The 19,548-nt window shown below is 52.1% G+C and overlaps 1 protein-coding gene across 2 annotated transcripts in view; it reads left to right on the top strand.

The window, feature by feature from the left end:
• ARHGAP26 (Rho GTPase activating protein 26) overlaps positions 1-19,548 on the top strand; it is a 156,955-nt gene that overhangs the window by 38,922 nt on the left and 98,485 nt on the right. For both annotated transcript variants that reach the window (XM_072872807.1, XM_072872808.1), the window contains exon 11: positions 5,919-5,997. In XM_072872807.1, the coding sequence (XP_072728908.1) occupies positions 5,919-5,997 (79 nt within the window). The remainder of the gene's footprint in view (positions 1-5,918; positions 5,998-19,548) is intronic.

Below are 19,548 nucleotides of genomic sequence, written 5' to 3'. Positions count from 1 at the left end.
ACCAGTTTGTTTTATTATGTCCTGACAAGTTGTGTCCGTCTTACTAACTGGGGTAGGAGGATGAAGCAGCGCCGGCAGGGCTCGGGGCCAGGGTTATCCCTCTGTCTCCTGCTGGAGCTGGCAGTGTAAAACCTGTTGTAATTACGGTTTGCTTATGTATCAAATCCCACGGTAACAGCCACACACACATATGAGCCACACACAAGGAAACTGCACTTTCTGCTCAATCGTATCACCATAAAATTTGCGTAGCTCTTCAGGCTCTGTCCATGCTACCTTGCGCGGTGTTGTAGGCTGCCGTATGATCCCAGTGTTGCGGTGCGGACACGGACAGGAGCGAGGGACGATGCCCCAGCTCCCGGTTTGCCGTACAGCCTAGAGGTGGCAGCCTCGGCTGGTTCTTCCCCGGTGACTTTCATCAGTGCAGAAATGGGCTTGTTGTCAGCGTTGCATTTTGGGAAACTGGTATATATGCAACATGGGGTGCAGGCTTGGAGCTTTTTAAATAACACCTGGAGAAGCTGTTGCTTGCTAGGGGGGGAGGAAAAAGAAAGTTGTTTTTCTCCTGTAAAGGTGATTCAGCACTACTGAGCTGAAAATCTTGAGCCTGATCTGTTGTTACAACATTGCTTCCTTTTCCTATTGTCTGATAAGGAGACGCCGGAGTTCCCAACGCAAAGACTGCGAAGCTGTGGTACAGGTGTTTGTGAGAGGTCTAAGAAATCCCTGACACTGCATTTGCAAACAGTTCTGATTTTCAATGTGGGAAGTTAGGAGTATTTTATTGCTTTGTTACAGCAACATTAGCCCCAGAATGGTGTTCTAGTGTCTGGCTGAAATACATTCCCAGTGTGATGGATACTGTGTTTTACTGTTAATGCCCTTTTTTTCTAACTAAACTTATTTGTAGTCTCTGCGCATTAAATCAGTTTTGTAAACAAGGTAAACAGGGATGACAGCCAGTGTCTTACAAAATGAGCCTTAGGAGGAGGAGTATCTCATCTGGCTGATGACAAAGGCTTTGTAATTTAGGATAATGTAGGTCATTGCTCTGGGCCAGAAGCAAAGAGCTTCCAATACCAATCGGCTTTTATAGGAACAGAAGGTATTCAAATTTGGGGGTTTTGGTCTCTTAGTTGTTCATAAAGGCAGTAAACGCTGCACGTAGTGCCGGTCCCCTGGGCTACCTCCTGCGTGTCCCCAAGGTGGCTGGCACCGCGCTCCGTCGGGCTGCGTTATGGTTGGCGTCGGGTGGGTGAGCTGCGCTGCACCTGCCCCGGCACTTCCCTGACCAGATGGGTGTCAGCAGGGAGGCTGTTGGCCTCGCTCTGCGTACCCGCTTTACGGATCCGCGTACTTCTTTCGGAGTGCCACCCCGACCGTGGCGGGGCACGCTCCCCGCTTCCCAGCGCCGGCGCTGGTTGTGCCGGGGCCAGGCGGCCGGCAGCCGCCCCACCTCTGCTGGTTTTCCCCGCGGCCGGCCGGCGGCTCTCGCCGATGCTTTGGACAGCGCATGCAATACAACTTGTTCTTGTTCCTCTGCGGGTGTCGCCTTTCCAGTGACCTTTTAAACAAAGCGATTCATGGGGTTTTCACAGGCGGGCTGGCAGCGAGCAGACCAAGCTCGTTCCCCCCTCGGCGGCCACGGAGACCCACGCCGGCCCCTGCCCCTGCAGAGCGTGCTGGCCGCGGTTGTACTGACGGTGCTTTAAGCTTTACACAGGCAAGTGAGACTTTCTGAATTCAGGAGCAAAGTCCCCCCTTATTTACACCTTTTCTCATCTTCGTTTTGGGGCCGCATCTGGCTGCCGTCACCTGGACCAGCGCTCCACGACCATGGGGTCCCGTCTGGGGCACCAGCAGCACGTGGGGACGCTGCTCAGCTCAGAGCGGGACTGCAAACTTCTCCGTGCACTCCACTCCTCCGCTCAGCCCTCCAGACCCTGATACGAATCTGCTCTTATGTTTTTTCATTCAGCAGTTTAGATGTCTCTGTATGATAAGCTGCTACAGGAGTTGAAAGTTCTTATCTGTTTCTATTGCTTTCATTATTTGTTTGCTTTTCTGGTAGAAGGAAAAGCTATTGGACTCTCTTGTTTTCTCTGCGTGCTTAGTCATAGCTCCTTAAACCCAGGCTGTTTTTCACAAAAGCCGAGATATTGAGAAAATTCAAATTTCCTGTGTGGTCTCATATGGAAAAATCTCTTCAGTTTTTAGATTGTAGCATATTGAAAATATACTTTCTTGCGGAGTGTTTACCATGTTCTACTCTGGTCTCACGTATCCGCATCCACTCAGTTTCAAAACGGATTCCTGCTGATCACAAAATGTCCCTTTCCCCCCCTTGCATCCCAGAAGAAGGCAAAGGGTTTTGGTGCCTGGAGGTTGAAATGTGTGACGCAGCATCTAGTAATGAATCAGCAGGTCCTTTATCTTGTTTGCCACAACAGTTCACGTCTGTGTATTTTAGACGTCAGATCCAGGAGGGCGTCCTGTCGTCCCGACGCGACAGTCTCGGGGCTGGCTCGGGTGGATAAAGGAGGCTCCTCCAGCGTGTGTCTGTGCATGCCACACATCAGGCTTTGGGAGGGGATGTGAGCTACCCAACAGCAAAATCTAGCTAAGCTCCAGTGTTCAGGATCATTTGTATGTTAGGTGAGGGAACAAAGATAGATAGGTTTTGTTTATCTTTGGGAAAGGAAGTCAGAGAAGGGCCTTCCCTGTCTCAGGCTCTACACTGAATAATTGAGATATCTGTAATCTAATGAGCACACTTTTGGAAACGGTTGATCTTCAAGGAAACCCTGTGAACAGGAGGCTGGCTGCAGACAGCGAGTTGAACACGGCTGCATGTTGATAGCATTAGTAGGATGCTGTTTCAGCGCCAGCCGTCCTACCTGACTATTAAGCACGTGGTACCCCGTAGGCATCATCCAAATAAATAATGAATGAGGCGTAATGCGTGGGGTGCATTTTACATGCATCACAACCAGGAAGACGGTTCTGCTCAGGAAAGTGGTGCAATGGATGCTTGGCAAACGAACACTGTGGGAGGAAATGCAGAGCTATTTGCAATGTAAATAGGCTTTTAATTCACTTTCACAGCCCCTCCCCTCATGCTGTTAAGTAAGTTTGACTTTGAAGTGAAGCCCGAAGAGTTGTTATCTGCTCAAAGGCAGAACAAACATTTTCACGTTATCACCTTTTTGCCCTGTGCGTGAGGGAATCTGGCATGCCAGATACCGGTATTGTCTCCCTGGGACCTCGTCACTTTGCTGGGAGTCCAGTGTCACGTTTAACACAAATGACAATTTAAATTTCTCTGTTTTAATGTCTTGGCTAAAGAGACAGAAATCCCAGTATTTCCTTTTCCCGTGTCTCCCTAGTTGAGCTAGAGCCCTTCCAGGGCTTTCTGCCTGGGGTATCTGTGCCTTCAGCACCAGCTTGCCTTAAACTCAGATTTAAGCCCTGGCTGGAAGGGGGTGCAGCTGAGACCGGTGGTCACCCGAGGAGCAGCCTGCTCCTGCCATGGGAAGGATTTGCTGTCAGCCCGTAGCCAGTGCCACTGCAGCTCCTCAGGTACCAGGGACTGCTCTTGAATCGCTTTGTCTCTGCACAACAAGGAGCTTTGGTCAGTGTTTTGAAAATATTTGGCGATGTTGAACGTTTTCTTTCTCAAATGAGGTGATGGTTAAGTGGTTTCCTCTTCCCTTCGAAATGAGTAAACTTCAGTAAGCTGGGGAGTATTGACTGACTCACCAATGGGATTAGCGGAGATCAAACACAGTATGTCTGGTTTACTTGGACCTGGGCTTGTTGCAAGCCTGAAGGCACGGCTTCCGCTGGTGAGACAGTGCTAAGCTGCCGTGTGTGTGCCGAAAGCCAACTGTCGGGTTGGTTGGATGGGGAGCGGAGTTAGGGAGAAGGGTTAGTCCTTTGTTCCTTGCCCATACGTACTGCAGAAGCGACAGAAGACGGGCCAAACCGCCACTATGAGAGCCCCTGTTAATATTTTCTTTTCTAACAGCGGATCGGCTCTTATCAAGGACCAAACGACTTTTGCAGAGTGTTGTTGCAGCTCACCTTCTCCTGCTGAATCACTTTTGGGAAGTGCAAGTTAGAAATTACCCCTCTTCTCAGGCTTTATCAGTTTTTGAGGATTTAGTACCGAAAAGAGCCTACGTGCTCTGCTGAACGCGGTCCGTAGGCGGTTGGCAGCTCCCCAGTCGCTCTTCCCCCCCTTGTGCCACGGCAGCCCGGTGCCCTGCGAGCGGTGATCCTGGCTCTCCGCTGCCTTTCTGCAGCCGCTGCACTTTGCTGTGGATGGGAAGAGCAGCATCAGAGGTTCTCTGCTGTCGTACTTTCGATGGATGAAACCCCACGAGCATTGCCACAGAGAGCACCGATAACCACCCCAAGCACGCTGAGTCGCGCAGAGCTCTGGCCGTGCCTGCGTCTCCCTCGTTGCCAGGGCTTCTGCCCGCTCTCCTCCTGCAGAAATAGCTGCTGTGCTCTGCTAATGCACCTGAAAATAGCCTGGGAGGAAGCAGAATGACTAGACCAAACAAACAGAATAGATCTCGGCTGTCTCACTGAGACAGGGGCCTCTGCCCGCTCCCCCCGGTGCGCGCAGGCGGCCTGGCCCTGCTGCAGGGTTTGCTGGGAGCGGCAGCGGGGCAGGATGCAACCGCCCCTTCGGAGGCTGGGGGCCCGGACCCAAAGGTGTGAGGCTGAGGAGGCGTAGGGCTAGCTAGGCTTTTTGTGGTTGGATCCACTGGCTGCAAGATGAGCTGGGATGTTGAGGATGGAAAGCCTGACAGCTTGCAGCCAAGCGAGATGCAGTAAATCATCAGCCCACGATGTGACCCGTGGGAGTACAGCGTTGGCTTTCACCCTCTGCGGCACGTTCCTCTTTTGTGCAAACGCACAACCACGCCTGAAGTTGTGCAAATACTCTCCACCGTGTTAAATCCGTCATGACCTTGGTGGTCATGCTTGTCAGAGCTAGATAAGTGTTAACTCCTTGGATGGAAAGGGCAGTCCAGGAGCGGACTTAGGGTCCGCTTACGAGTGGTGGAGGTGGTGTTGGCCTGGGCTGGACTGGTGGGCTGGGCGAGGGCTGGACTGGTGCTGTCCCCTGGCTCCCTGTGCTTTGTTTGCAGGCACCTGGGCCTGTTCTTTCCCCTTCTCATTAAAATAAATAAGTAAACACAGAGTTATTTTTTGGAGGCTGGATTTACAGTGCAGCTCACGGGCTCTTTGTGTAAGGGCGGGGGTGGCAGGGCCGGGCAGGACCAGCCGGTGCAGGAGCGCCCTGGGGCACCCTGGCGCTCCTCGCAGCGCTCCCCCCGCAAGGCTGCTGGCAGGGACATGCGGCCCAGGGTCACATCGCTGCCATTACTGCATCTAACATCAGTATATGGACGCGGTCAGGGAAGTGGCACAGCCACGCTGGCACGAACGTGTCGGGGATGAAATTCTTCACACAGCGGAAAGTCCCCCCGCCCCATGAGCCGGTGCTTGGGGCGGTGGTGGGACGTGGCGGGCTGGGATGCATGGGCCTCCTGCTTGCTCGGTTGCCTTCCTTGCCTTCTCCTGCCGTTGCATGGACGTGCTTAGTCCAAGTGCAGGTGAGCTGTCTGGCTGAAAGCCAGGGGGAGAATTTGGCATCCAGCTCTCTTACACTGCAAACACTGAAACTGCCTGTTGGTTGTTGGAGAAATCCTCTGCTCCTTTGCTGGTCCTGGTTAGGACCTGCAGGGACATCCCTGGAGAGGTCAGGCTGGGCTCAGCCTCGTGCTGCTGGGGCTTGGCTAGGAAGAAGGTTGTCCTCTCTCTCTCTCTCTCAGGAAATTTATCTTTGCCATCTTTGTTTTCCATCCTACAGTTTATTTATGGCGTTCCCTTTATCTCCGCAGGCCCGGTGTGATCACCATGCAGGCGCTTTCAGAAGAGGACCGAAGGCTGTGGATGGAGGCAATGGATGGCAGGGAACCGGTGAGCAGAAATATTAGCGAAAAAACATTGGAGAAAATTGTGGAGAGCTTTTCGTAGCCTGGGGCAGATTGTTTGCTGCGAAGCAGGCTGTCACGCAGCGCCTGCCAGCCGGTGCGAGAGCTGTATCCGTGGGGCAGCTCGTGCCTTCTGCCAAGAGAACAGTTTAATCCCTTGGTTAAATATTTGAGGTAATACTGTATCTCCTGTGCTTGGATTGCTTGAAGGTGCAGTGGAAAGGAGGAGGGTAGGCTTGGCCAGCACAAACACGCTGCTGTGCTGTGCTGAAAGGAAAACATGGCAAAAAGAGCAGTGGAAGAAAATACACTGTAGATTTCCAGGGCTTTTTGAGTCCTGCAACTCATCTGGCAGCCGTTTCTGGGTCTTGTAGAGAATTGCAGATTTCGTGTGAGCGGAGGAGTGTAGCCCCTGCTCCCCGTACTCAGCGATAGCCTCCTCGCTGCTGTGTTTGCTCCTGCCGTGCCAAAGCTGCACAGGCTTCCTCACCTCTGGAAGGGATTATGGAGGTTTTCAGAAAACTCATAGTTGTTGGTTTTTTATTTTTAAATGCTATGCAAAGTTTACTGTCAAGCTTGAAGAGCTTCGGCTGGTTCTGACTGGGCTCCCTCGGAGGAGTGCTGGTGTGGGTGCTGTGCATTGGCGGCACGGTCCTGCCCGGTTTCGGCGTGGCGGCCGTCCAGCAATGCACGGCAAACACAGCACCGCCGAGCAGCCTTTGTACGCAGAGCGAGACTAGACTGTGGGCCTCTGTGCCTCAGCGTGGCCAAAAGCGTAGCAGGATATGAAGAGAAACTTTGCGGATAGTGAGAGCAGCCAGGGCTGTTACGGGACAGCCCGTACATTTTTGGAGTAGGTGTCTCTGCTTCTGGGCTTGAGTCAGGCTCTGGCAGTCGGAGGAGAGTCCATGCGGGGAGCAGGATGTCCCATCCCAGCACAGCCCCACTGCCACAGACTGCCACTGATTTGAGCAGTTCCCCCCAAATCCACGAAAAGGTCCTTGTTTGTCACAAAAAGTGTTCGTTAAAGCCAGGTGAGATGTGGATCCATGCGGGCCGTTCGGTGAATGCTGGAAAGCACATGCTGGGCTTAGTCAAGCTACTTGCTTTTGAAACATGCAGTAGTTCAGAGATCTGGAAGGCTGTGTGTGTGTGAGGGTGCTGCTGTGTATTTCAGGTAAAGCATTTCATTGTGGATTACAGCCAGGTCTCAGCCTGGAATCACAGATGCATTGGGTAATTCAGGCAGGATAGGACCTCAGGAGGTTTCTAGTCCAACCTTCTGCTCACAGCAGATTACTCGCAGCGTTATCTGGTTGGGTGCTGAAAACATCTGAGGAAGGCGACTGCTCAGCCTCCTTGGGCTCCAGCTCTGCTGCTGGACAGTCCTCCTGGGGGAGAGTTTCTCCTGATACCCACTCTGAACCTCTCCGGTTTCAATTTACACCTACTGTTTCTTGTCCTCCCGCCATGCACTGCTGTGAGGAGCCTGGCTCTGTTTTTCTGATGCCTTCCTCGTAGGAAGGGTCCCGTCAGGTCCCCACAAAGCTTTTCCTTCTCCAAACTGAATAAACCCTGCTCCCTAACAGGGCATGCGCTGTGTAGCTTGGACCTACCTCTGATGGTCATCACCTTTTGCTGCCACGTTGGTTTCCTCCCTGCAGCAAAATTGTGCTTCTGGGGCAAAAATGCTCAGTTACACCGGCAGACATACCATTTCCAAGAACAGGCATTGTGGGACGTGCAGGCACAGAGGCAAAAAAGGACTGAATGTGTCTTGTGTGCGCAGGACGGCCTCTGCTCCCTTTTTCTGTCGTGTGTTGAAAAGGGAGCCTTGGTTGGGAGAGCCAGCCTGCTCCTCCACCTTGGCTCTTGACCCGGGTGGCCCTGCCCTGGGGCAGCTTTAGTGGGAGGACACTGGGGTGTGAGATGTACCAACCTCTCCAGTTCCAGCGTGCAAGCTGTCTTGTTCCCTCCTAAATTAACCCCTACCTTGATTCTGGTGGCACCTGGAGACAGGAGTGTATTTTCAATTTCTTCAGAAACAAAATGTGCATTCGTGCTCCTAGTCCGAATCAAGCCTTGTCCTCCTTCAGCCTGCTCACCTACTTCCCACTGCCTCACCTCCACTGAGAACTGTTGTTGCAAGGATGGGAAACCCGGTCACCTGCATCGGGAGCTGCATGAATACGGTCACCCAGTTGCATTTTGACCTGCTGATCTTACCAGGATTTGGCGCAACAGCAGAGCCAGTCTGTTAGGATCGGGTGGCAGAAGCACAGCCAGAGATTTTGCGTGCTTATGAAGTGCTCTACATGTGAAAGGTGCTATGAAGTAACCCGTGCAGGACTGCCTGGATGATCCTGTTTCAGATCTGGTTATGTGAACTCCTTCAAAAACACACAGGTCTTCGTGCTGCCGCCTGCGTGTTTCTATTCTTCCCTATCATGCCCATCAGCTTAGGGTAGCTCGCTCATCCAGCACGTCAAGGATTGTTGCTGCGCATTAATGCAATACCTCATGGCACTTAAATGCTAATGGTGTTTAAACCTGGCCTTCCAGGTGTGGTGCGGGAGCCATGGGAATGAAGCCTGTATGGAAATGGATCCAAGAGGCATTTTACTGACGGTGTGTGTTGACAGACAAGGTAGCTCCTTGTCCTCAGTCATCCTCCTTGATCCATCAAAAGTGGAGTTGTTGGTCTGTTCTGTTTGGGTTCTTATCTTGCAACACCAGGGTGTGGGATGTTACCTACTCTGCAGAGATTTCCTTGAGCAAGAGACAAGGATTTAACCTTTGGACTCCTAGAAATACCCATTCTATGCTTTGACTATATTTTTGTAAGCAAAAAAAACCCTACTGGAAAGAACGTCTGGTTTTCCTTTGATTTGAGTATTGAGTGTGGGAAAGATTGGCACAGTGGGGCCAGTAATTCCATGTGCAAATTCAGGCTGTGGAGAGATTGAAGTGGACTGGGGTTTGTTTCTTAATGATAATTAAAAAACTAAACCCAAATGTTGTATTACATTTTAGTAAGATCTAAACATAGAGTGTGCGCTGCATTAGCCAAGACATTTGTCACAACTTGAAAAGATTTATTATATATCTTGCAGTCAAAGCAGTCTCCAGATAGCTATCATCACTCTGTTAACTCTTACCGCTTGTTATTAATTTGGCTAAAAAACCTGTGTTGACTTTGGGTTTTCTTTTATGTTACACAGGCTGGAAATAGGAGAACATACTAACTCCGTAACGGAGCAGTTGCGTTCATTTTTGTTAGGATATTCAGGATAAGTTTCCTCTGGTATTTCTCCTCTGGTGATGCAGTTTGCAAATGTATATGGCGGAGGCCAGAGTGATTCTGAAACGTCGTTGGAGCCCAAGTCAAGAATAAAAGCTGTGTTGGCTCATAGCGGCGGCTGTGGTAGGCTGCAGGATTAAGAGAGGCGCAAATTAGGCTGTTTGCTTTGTGGCAAAGAACTGAACAAGATAAGCATTTTAGTAAGGTTGTGGCTTTGCTTGCCAAGTCTGCAGCGAGCATGCCAGCCAAAAGCGAGATGTCGGTGTCAGCGGTTCCTGCTATTACCTTCCAAGCAGGTCGGTAATCTTAGAAATCATTCTCACATCAGTGAGGGCAGGAGTGGGTACTGGGTTTGAAGTTTGAGGACATGAAAACAGTTCTCCAGGAAAGTGAGCCTCGCAATGTAAGGGTACGTAGAGGGTTAAGGATCTGAAACATGTTAGATCGTATTCCTGTTGAGCTGTATTAATCCGTTGTCTGTAACCTTGAGTGGTGATGGAGAAGTTAGTGTTAAATGGCAAATGCAACAGCCTGTGATCCTGTCGGAGGAAATAAGACATGGATGGGTTCTGAGCAGTGCTGTTCTGGCACTCGCATCACGCTGCCCTTTGCTCGATTTGTTTTGTTTTTCTTTTTTGCTCTTTAAAGCAGTACAAGTCTATAAAAATACAGCCAGCGTTTCATATCGGAGTTGGTTAGTGCTGTACAGCCGAGTGCACCGAGGGCTGGGGATGAGCAGTCGGTCTCATGCCCTTGCAGGGGAGGGAGGGAGGACTCTGAAATGGAGACACATCAGCAGTGCTTTCTCCTTTCCTTCTCTGCTCCCCTTACCCTCTCTTCAGTTCTTTAACTTAATCTGCAAGTTTGCAAAGGCAAGAACGAAGTCCAAAGTCCCTTGCGTGCTTCGGGAGGCCCGAGGCTGGTCACTGGATGGAAAGGCAGCACTGCAGAGGCTGGCGGGTTTTGTCCTGGGACCTCCCCGGGTCGGACCTGTTGTACTGGAAGGGCCCTGCTCCTCTTGGCACTCACCTGACTTAGTCCTTGGGTGATGAAGCTCCATCCTGCTGAAAGCAAATAAGGTTTCTGCACCCATTTTGGAAGGCTATTTCAGGACCTCGCCGCTCTGATATCTAGAAACCTTCCCAGGGTTTCCCACCCGCCCAGGGTTAGCTGTGTCTGGTTCGTGTCTGCTCCTCCATGTGAGGACAGTGGCCTGCAAGGCCGTTGAGCCGCGTGAAGCTGAGGGCCGAGGGGGACAGTCGAGTGGTAGCTGCGGTGTCTGGGTTTTGTGCCGGGTGCTGAGACGCCGTGTTCACGTTCCCAGCCAGGGGCTGGGCCTGGCTGGAAATGCCATGCTGTTTGTCAGTGCTGGGAACTCGCAAAGTTCTGAAGTAGTTACAGCTGAATTAATGGACGCCCAGAGGGCAAGATCCACAAAGTCTCTTAAATGATTTTTGAGATATTATGGAGACACTTAAACTCTCTTAGGCCTTCCTGAGGTGCCATAGGTCTGCAGGCACCAGCAGCCCTGTTGCTGAAAGCGGTCTTCTGCCTAGATGTGCCGCTCCTTTGCTTGGGCCGGGAGCCCTGCGCCCGCTCCTGGCCGCCACTTCAGCAGCGCGCTTTATCCCTCTTGTCCTTAATTTCTCTTCCTCCATCTGAGCCCAAACCAAACCCTTTCTTAGCCTTCAGTCAAGACCTGGGTCCCACTGTAGCTATGGGTCATGGCTTGGAGTTTAGGGTGGGTCTGTGGTTTATTAGCTTAATGAAATTAGGTGCCAGGTGAGGTCAGCGTGTCTGAGTGCCTGTGAACCTGCCCAAGCGCCCGGAGCCTTTCCTTGGTGGCAGGGGGTCTGATACTGCCCAATTTTGCAGGGTGCTGAGGGCCCTTGCTTGCAGCCAGCAGGAGCTCGGGCCGATCAGACAGATCACGGTGGGCGTGAAGGACTCTATTCCCTTTCTGCAGCCGCCTCCAGGCCCCCGGCCATGGCTCAGCTCAGCAGAGCCCAGCTCCTCCTGGGCTATGTGGCTGTGAGGGCCACCCTGACCCTCACTGGGGCTGTGGCGGCCACCCTGGCACTGGGTGACCGGGCGATGTTGCCTCTTGGGTGTTTGGTGTCACCTCTGCGCTGCGCTGGGAGCGGAGGTCGGGCTCATTGTGCTCGTCCCCCAGCGCCGTGGGCGTGCGGGCGGCACAAAATGGAGCAGGGCGGTGTGGGGAGAGGCCATACGGCCGCTCTCCACTAGATGGCAAGCTGAGACCAGCCCGCTCATCGCACTTGTGCCCCGGCGGGGCGAGGGCAGCCCCCCGGTGTCCCCAGGGCTGTTTGGGGCTGCCCTCGCCCACCCGCCCCGGGGGGCTGTGGGTCTGGAGGGGCGATGCGTCCCCGGAGCCGGGCTGCCTGCGCTCAGCCAGGGCCGGTTGTGCTGCACGGCGTGGGGAAAGCGCTCGCTTCCCAGTCTTGTCCCCAAAACCCGGCCCAGCCCAAAATTAGAGCTGCTTCCCTCCTCCGTGCCGCTGTCTTTCCTTCTCCGGCTGCCTCAAAATGAGCAACTGGTAATTTGGGGGGCAGGCAGCGTTGCATCACGGTAAACTGAGGGGAGGTGAGCACAGACCTTCAAAACTTGTAAGGTCTCTTGGCTTCTCCCTCCCTCCCTCCCCAGCCATGGGGGTCCTTCCCCCCCTCCATGGCCTCCAGGCCTGAGGCTGGGCCCTTCCATGGTGACTGCTGCCACCATCTTGTGTCACTCTGGTTTGGGCCTGGGGGCCCTTCTTGGGGCAGAGGCCGGGGTGCCCTGCTGGGGTCTGTGCCCTCCTCGGAGCCGGCCCGCGGTGGTGGTTGGTTTGGTTTGGCGAAAGGAACAGAAGCGAAATAGCTGGCAGCATGGCTGCTGGTCAGCAGCTCTCCACCCCACCGCCGGCCTGGCGACCGCAGGGCAGGAGCCTTCCCTGTGGTGTTTCCCTCCCAGGGTCTCCAGCGGTTCCTCTGCGTGGGCCACGTGGCACCGGGTGTGGTGGCCCTTCAGCAGGTGGCCCGTGCACCGCCGAGGCCGACGGCGGCGGGATGACGCCCACCGGTGCAGCATGCTGGGAAACGCCTGTGAAGCTCCCACCGCCGTGGTCCTGGTCTCGGCCCCTCGGCCGCGCTCCCCATCTGACAGCTGTTTGGTGGTGCTGGAGCTCGTTCGGCATTGCTGCTCTGGAGATGGAGTGTTGTGTTTTTGTAGCAAACCCCAGCGTAACAACAAAATCCAGCCTTGCATTCCTGTCCAACATGCAGCACCCTTGCCTCCCGCCTCCTCCTCAGATATTGCTTCTGGGAATTCTTTCTGAAATTGTTTTTCATTTTCCTTGTCTAATTATACAAAATGGTGAGAGATTAATTTCCCAGTGGAAATGATGTCTTTTGAACTCAATCCAGTGCTTTCAACCTCGGCATTCCTGTCATTTTGGCTCATTCAGAAAATAAATTAACTTGAAGGACTTCAGTCCCAACACCCGCGCTGCCATGGGGGACGGCTGGGCACCAACCACACGCCTTCCCAACCTTCTCGTGTCATGCCGGGACTCTGCGGATCCGCTTTATCATTTTAATTCATTTCATCTCCGACTCCTCGGAGGTCACTTTCTTCTTCTCTGTTGGTTTTGGTACTGCACTCATTACCTCTGTAACTAAGTGTTTCCAGCAGAGCTTGAAAAACCCTCTTTGACGGAGACAGGGACCAGCGATTTGTGCTTATGGTGCAGTGTTTACAGCTGCTGCCGCACCAGCATCAGGTGGGACTCGGGGACCAACCGTGTCGGTTACTGATAATGTCAGCAGTGCTCTTCTCTGTGGGCGCTGGCTGTGAATCAGTAGTCACTGAGAAAAGTGAATTATTGGAGACGGTAGAAAAATCTTCACCCAGAAGATCTTTGGCTACAGATGGTGGTCTTTGGCTGTTTTCTCTGCATGGGAGAGCCCGTGGGCGAGATGTCGGAGTGATCATCGCGTTTGCTCTTCTGGTGCTCTCAGGGGTTTGGTCCGTGTCTGTCTCTTCAGCTTGTTTCCTCGCGGCCTTTTCCATGCTGATCTTTGTACCCCCTCGATCCCACAGACGTGTGTTTCTGTGAGCCTTTCAGAGAGATGGTTATTTGCGTATGTTTTATCTTGCAGTTTTTTCATGGCCTTCGTGCTGTCTGGGTTTGTTTGCTTATGGCAGATTCTTTCTTTCTGTTCTGTTTTCTGTGACCTGACTCACTCCGGTTGCTGCTTCTCCATCTCCCTGTCTCTCTGTCTTTGCTGAACAGAACATTTTTTCCCCACTCTGCCCCCTCTCCATCTCTAAGTTTCTATTGTTTGCTTTTTCTCTTCGCCTCTAATCTGCTCCCCAACCCAGACAACCTAGTGAACTTTCCCTGAACCGAAGTTGCAGTCTCGCCCGTGCTCTTGCACCGCCTGGGAGCATCTGAGCTGCTCCGAGAGCAGCACCTCTGTCTCGGTGGAGGTACCTCATGTGCAGCTGCAGCGATGGTGAGCCCCGCTCCCGGCTTGGCAGCAAAACCTGGCTCAGTGGAGCTCCTGCTTGGCTATTTTGCGTCCCACAGTTCAAGATTTTTCCCAAAAAAGTTCTTTGTCCTTTTTGGGGACAAGGTGGTAGAAGAGGATCCTCAGAGAATCAGCCTGAGCTTTCCGACCGAATGATAATTTGTCATGTTCCATGTTAGTTTTTGTATCACATGCTCTTACCACTGTTCCCTTCTTCTCCCTCTCCTGTTTTGTAACGTATTTTAAGCCTATAGTAGTAGTTAACTTTACATTGAGTTTGTAAGCTTTTATTTTGTTTCAAAGCACTGAAGCCAGTGAGGTCCGAAGCCTTGACTTCAGGCTTTTATTTATGGTTCCAGCAAATGCTGCTCCAGTGGGTGATAGCTTCCCCAGCCAGAATCACTGCTGCTTCAGGCTGACAGTTTTTTGTCCTTTGTTTAAGAAGCTGTTTGGGTCATAAAGAGAAAAATACTGAGAGGAGCATTCTAGATCATCTTAAAAAGAGAAAAGAGCCCTCTGGACTGCTTTTACACACCAAAAGTGCTATCCCACCCACTTTCGGAAAGTTTGTGACCTCTTTTCTTTCTCTAGCTCTATCGTTGGGGACCTCCAGGAGCAGAGCAGTGGCTCCTGTCTCTGGTTTTCATCTCCTGCGCACGAATGGCTCGTCATTTCTTTAATGCATTCTTTGCTGTAGCTAGCTTTGCCAGGGCACTCTTCGTTGTGGTCTGGGCTGCACGAAGTGGTTATGGAAGTTGGGTTTTACTTGGAGACTAGGATGGTGGGTCCCATGACACAGGTTGGGTTTTGCTCTCTCTTTGGGGGAAGATGTTGGTTCTGCTGGGGAAGAAATCTCTGTCCGACTCCTCTCGTGTTATCCTGCTGCTGATACCCACCGAGGCAAACTCGCAGAGGAGTGAGGGCTGGGGATTTGAGTGTAGGTCCGGTCCCAGATCCACAGGACATCGTACAACACATCTTTTATGTGGGACACCCACTGACTCTGCTGCAGCACGTGTTTTTCTTTTACTTTGGTTCAGGCCAGGAGGTGAGCGTGGTGGTGAGAGGTGATTTGAGTTTGCAGAGTCCCTGGAGAAAGATGGTTAATCGAACTTGAATTACAGCGTGCTGGCGACGAGTGCAGTGTGTGTGTGAACAGGATAGATCAGCTGACATGTGGTAACTTGTCTATAAGTCTGGGCCCAGACAGGCGAAACAGCTTAAGGAAAGGTTGCAGAGTGGTTGCATCAAGTGATTTCCTTACACTGCTTTGGTGTGAAGCTGGCTGTCCACCCTCCAGCTGCATCTGTCCAGCTGTGCTGGCAGCCTCTGTGGGGAGGCACAAAGCACTCGATTGGAATGAAAGACCAAAGAGAGTATGTTCGCTTTCCTTTTCTCTCTGCTTTTACATCACCTCTACTTAGAATTATTTGAGCAGACAATTCAAGAAACATGTAGAAATTCAGGGAATAGCTCTATGTTAGCAGGCCAAACTTCCCTGCCAATTTAAATAGACTACTGGAGTATTTTTTCTACTCCAAATTAAAAATCAAAGTGGTTCACTGTACAATCAGTTGCAAAACTAGCCTCATTCTTTGTTTCCTCCTTTATTGGTCCTTGCATTTAATTTTAAGCACTGATTTACTGTCCTGCTACAGTCCCACCATGGTCCCTGACCCAGGTTTTTTCCTTCTCCTAGCTGCAGCATCAGAAGTCGTCTGCCCTTCGAAACTCCAAACATTTTAATCATCTTATTTCTGTACTTCTGTACAGAAATACTAATTTCTGTACTTCTTATTTCTGTACTTCTCTCCCATGCCGCCCTCGGTTTGCCGTTCTTGGCAGACCCCCTGCAGCGCCGTGCCCGTGCGGAGCTGGGGAGCTGGGCTGGGCTCTGGCAGGAGCAGGCAGGCTGCGGGCACAGCACTGCTGAGAAAGGCAGCTTCTGCGCCGGGCTCAGGCTGCAGCAGGGCGGACGTGCCCCACGCCGTCTCTCAACCAGCGTTTGTTGGATGCCACGTGGTAGAAATGCTCCGTGCGAGTGCTGTGCGTGCTCGTGGTGCTGTGTACGTGCTGGGGGTGAGTAGTTTCCCAGGGAGGTTATTAGCATTGTGGAATTTCAGGTCATGTCTGGAAAGGGTAAATGTCCTGCTGCAGTTTTGGAGAGGGACACTGAGACCATTTAAGTCTCCATCGGGCTGGCTCCCAGCACCAAGGAGGCGAAGGGGCACTGCGAGCCCTGCGCTGCATCCCAGGACTGCCCCAGGAAACCACCTCTGCGGCCGCCCGGGGCTGGCAGAGCTCTCCCTGGGTGCGGAGGGCAGGGTTGGCGAGGGTGGGATCGTGGTCCCCTTTCTGCTGACTTTCCCAGGGCCTGGGGGTCCCCGCGATGGTCTGCGCTTCCGGCATACCTGGCCTGATGGCCGACCCGGTGTCCCCGCGAGCGGCTGTGCAAACCAAGGATTAAAACTGGTCTCGCCTCAAAGGTGTTACAGTCTTGGCATTAAACCACCAGCCATTGTTCAGAACAACTGGGCAGCGTAAAACCTCTTTTCACAGAGGAGGAGGGCGAGGCATGTCAGTGTTACAGTTATTTTAAAAATAAAGATGACACTGTCATTTAAAATTAGGTTGGTTTTGATGTGTTCAGACTCCTTGTTCGTCAGTAGACGTTGAAAGGAGGAAGGGCGTGTGTGCTTGTGGGAGAGAGGGAGAGCGAGAAGCTGGCTGGACTCCAGCGCAGATAGCTGGCGGAGGAGGATGTGCAAGTTGTTGCTCAAGCATCCTAGAAAACTTATGGGAAGCTGTTAAACTAGCACAAGTTTTCACTTTTAATCAGTCACTTGAGTGATCTGAACCTATCTGCTCTGCTGGACTTGCTTAAAAATGCTGCTCTGTGAAACTTTAAGTGCTTTAGTTGTTCCGAAAACGTATTTTTCAAAACCAGTTGACCTTTAGTTACATTATTTTAGAGACTGCTGTATATCTAACATGCTTTGTTCCCCGTCGCTTCCGCCTACCCCCTTATTTTTTCCCCTAAACTGCCTGCTGCTTGATTTCCTTTTAACATTTAGACACGGTAGGTTGATAGTTTGACCCAGGTAATTTTTTCCTTAGTTTGACCCAGGTAATTTTTTCCTTAGGTGACAAACATGGTGGGTTATATAACTGCGCTGAGCTAAGCAGTCCAGATGGCTGGCGGATAGCCCGGTCGGCTTCGGCTTTGGAGGCTCTTGGGAATGCCTGCACTTGTAATAAAACGTGGGCTTGTTTTTAATTAGAACCATCATTTAGTTCAGCTTGGAGAGACAGAAGAGCAAGACCTGTGTAGAGGATTCAAGCCCCCAGATGCTTCACTTTTGATAGATTTTTTTTTTTTTTTCTTTCTTTTAATCAGGCTCGGGCATCGGTGTAAGTTCTGAGCTGAAATTTATGTTGGAAGGAAGGAGGGGGAGAGAGAAGGAGGGAAGCGAGGTGGGGGGGTGGCTCTGACTGCAGTGCATTAGTTCAGTGCTGAACAGTAGGTTGGGAGGGAAGGAAGGAAGGAAGGAGCTGCCAGGGACCCTGGGCCACCCTCTTCCAAATGAACAGCCCTTGTTTGAATGACATAAACCAGCATTTCACGGCAGGTTGCTCCTGCCCTGCCAAGTCTTTCACTTGGGAAGCAAGGCATATTTTTTTCCTCCCCTCCCCCTGCAGGGAGGTTTGCAGGGATGTGGGCTGGGAAAGATCTTTCTCCTATCTGTATCATTCTGGCTCAGAGAGCAAGGAAGGTTATTTCTAGCCACAACACGGTGTAGTCTAGCTCTGAAAATCCTGCTTGTAGTATGAAAACCTGGCACTCAGACAAAAATAGAACAGGGTTGATAAGGCAGAGCCAGAAACAAGGGCTGATTTCATCAAGGTTGCCAGGTGTCCTGCTTTTAAGAAGGAAATATGCTTTTTTGTACAGGAGCCTTCCTGCTCTGTGCTTTGCTGGCATCCTGCTACTGGACTGTGTCCCAACATAGCAGCTCTGCAATGGTGTGCCAAGCTTGCTTGGGCGTCAGGTGCAGAGGATCCTGCCTGGCGTGGTATGGACCTGTGCCGATCTCGCTCTTTTCTCTTTCTTCCTTCTTTCCTTCCTTCCTCTCTCTCCCTTCCCTGCTGCTGCAGGGGGCAGGGTGTACGGTGTCCTCCCCTCCCCAGGCATGCCCACCCCATCTCGTGAAGGGAGCCCCAGGTGCCCGGAGGCTCTGGCCCAGCTCTGGGCCTTCCTGTGCATGCCGCGGGAGGTGGCTCTCTGCAGAGATGGGGCTGCGTAGCGTGGTGGGAACCTGCAGCCACATGAACAGTCCCTGCCTTTCACGGGTGTCGTGGTGGTGCACCTAATCATGTACAGCTCTGGGCATCAGTAGGCAGGTTTTGGGTATGACAGCAGAGTTGGGGAGGTGCTCTCTGTCTCCGAGGCTGGAGCTGGCTCAGGGTGTGCTTCCATACACAGTTCGATCCACGTCTGGGCAGCTATGGGCAGTGGGGAGCCTACCCACCTCTCCATCCTTGACTGTTCATTCTCTGTTTCTCTGGTGCTGGACTAAATGTTTGTGTGCCCATGCTGTGAACCTGGTCTGGCTGCAGGCTGTCAAGTAATAGTAATACTAATAACTGGCTTGTTGGGTTAATTTTCAGCTGGATCAGACTCCCTGTGCAGCTGCGTAGGTGCTAATGCTGTCTTTACTAGCAGCAGTGGGAGAGCGTGGCTGTGAGCGTGCGGAGGGCGAGATGGTTCCCTTCAGCTGCAGGATGGTGTTAGATAAACTGAAGCCAGCTGTGAAACCACAGCGTCATGCTGCTGCCCGCGGGGCTAAGCAGGGGCACTACGACCTCCCGTGGACACGCAGGCAGGAGGACGCGGGGCATTCGGCGTGCTTTGCGGCTCTGGTACCTGCCGGTGTACCTGCCTGCTTGTACGAGGGCAAGTGAAAAGGCATGTCAGGAGCACCACCGTGACAGCCAGAGCAGCAAAACGATGCACAAAGTGTTCCTGGCACGAGAAGCTCTCGCCTGGGGAGTGCCACTTTTTCAGAGCAACACCTGGGGCTCCCTGGGGCAAGCTGCCGTCGGTCTACAGGGCACCGCCTTCTCCCCTCTTTCCTCCTGCGGCGTGGGAAAGCAAAGCAGAGGAGCCAGCTTCTCCAACGTCACTCCCAAGGGAAAGGTGCTCATGGTCTGTGTGACCGCGCGAGGGGAGGTAGGGAGGACGGTAGGCTGCCTGTCTTCATGAAGGCCAGCCAGTCTTGGCAATAACATGGAAAAGACAGAAATGCAGTAACAGCCACGTGAAAAGAAAAGTGAGTGCTAACATGCCTGGCCAGAAGAAGTGGATAATCCACAGGCTGGCCTTTCTTAGAAGTCCCTGAAAGTGCTTGCATCCGACAGCAGTTTGAGGAAGCAAGGAGGTAGCGCCTTATAGTCTTTGCAGTCAGGGAAGATGTGCCACCCATATATGCTAAAATTAGGCTTGAAAATGCTATTTTTTCACTTTCTTTTTTTCTGGAATTGCGTGGAAATAATGGAGTATTTGGCGGTAAAAACAGTAGAAACAAAATAATGCCTTACTATTTTTTAAACTGAATGTGCTCAGTAATGCACTGAAGTTTTGCTCTCTTGAAATCACTTTGAGTTACCCAAGATCTCCATGCAAAACCTGTTTGTTGTCATTTACAAT

This window comes from Ciconia boyciana, chromosome 9 (assembly GCF_034638445.1).
Source record: "Ciconia boyciana chromosome 9, ASM3463844v1, whole genome shotgun sequence".
NCBI lineage: Eukaryota > Metazoa > Chordata > Aves > Ciconiiformes > Ciconiidae > Ciconia > Ciconia boyciana.
This window is presented reverse-complemented; position numbering and strand designations above follow the sequence as displayed.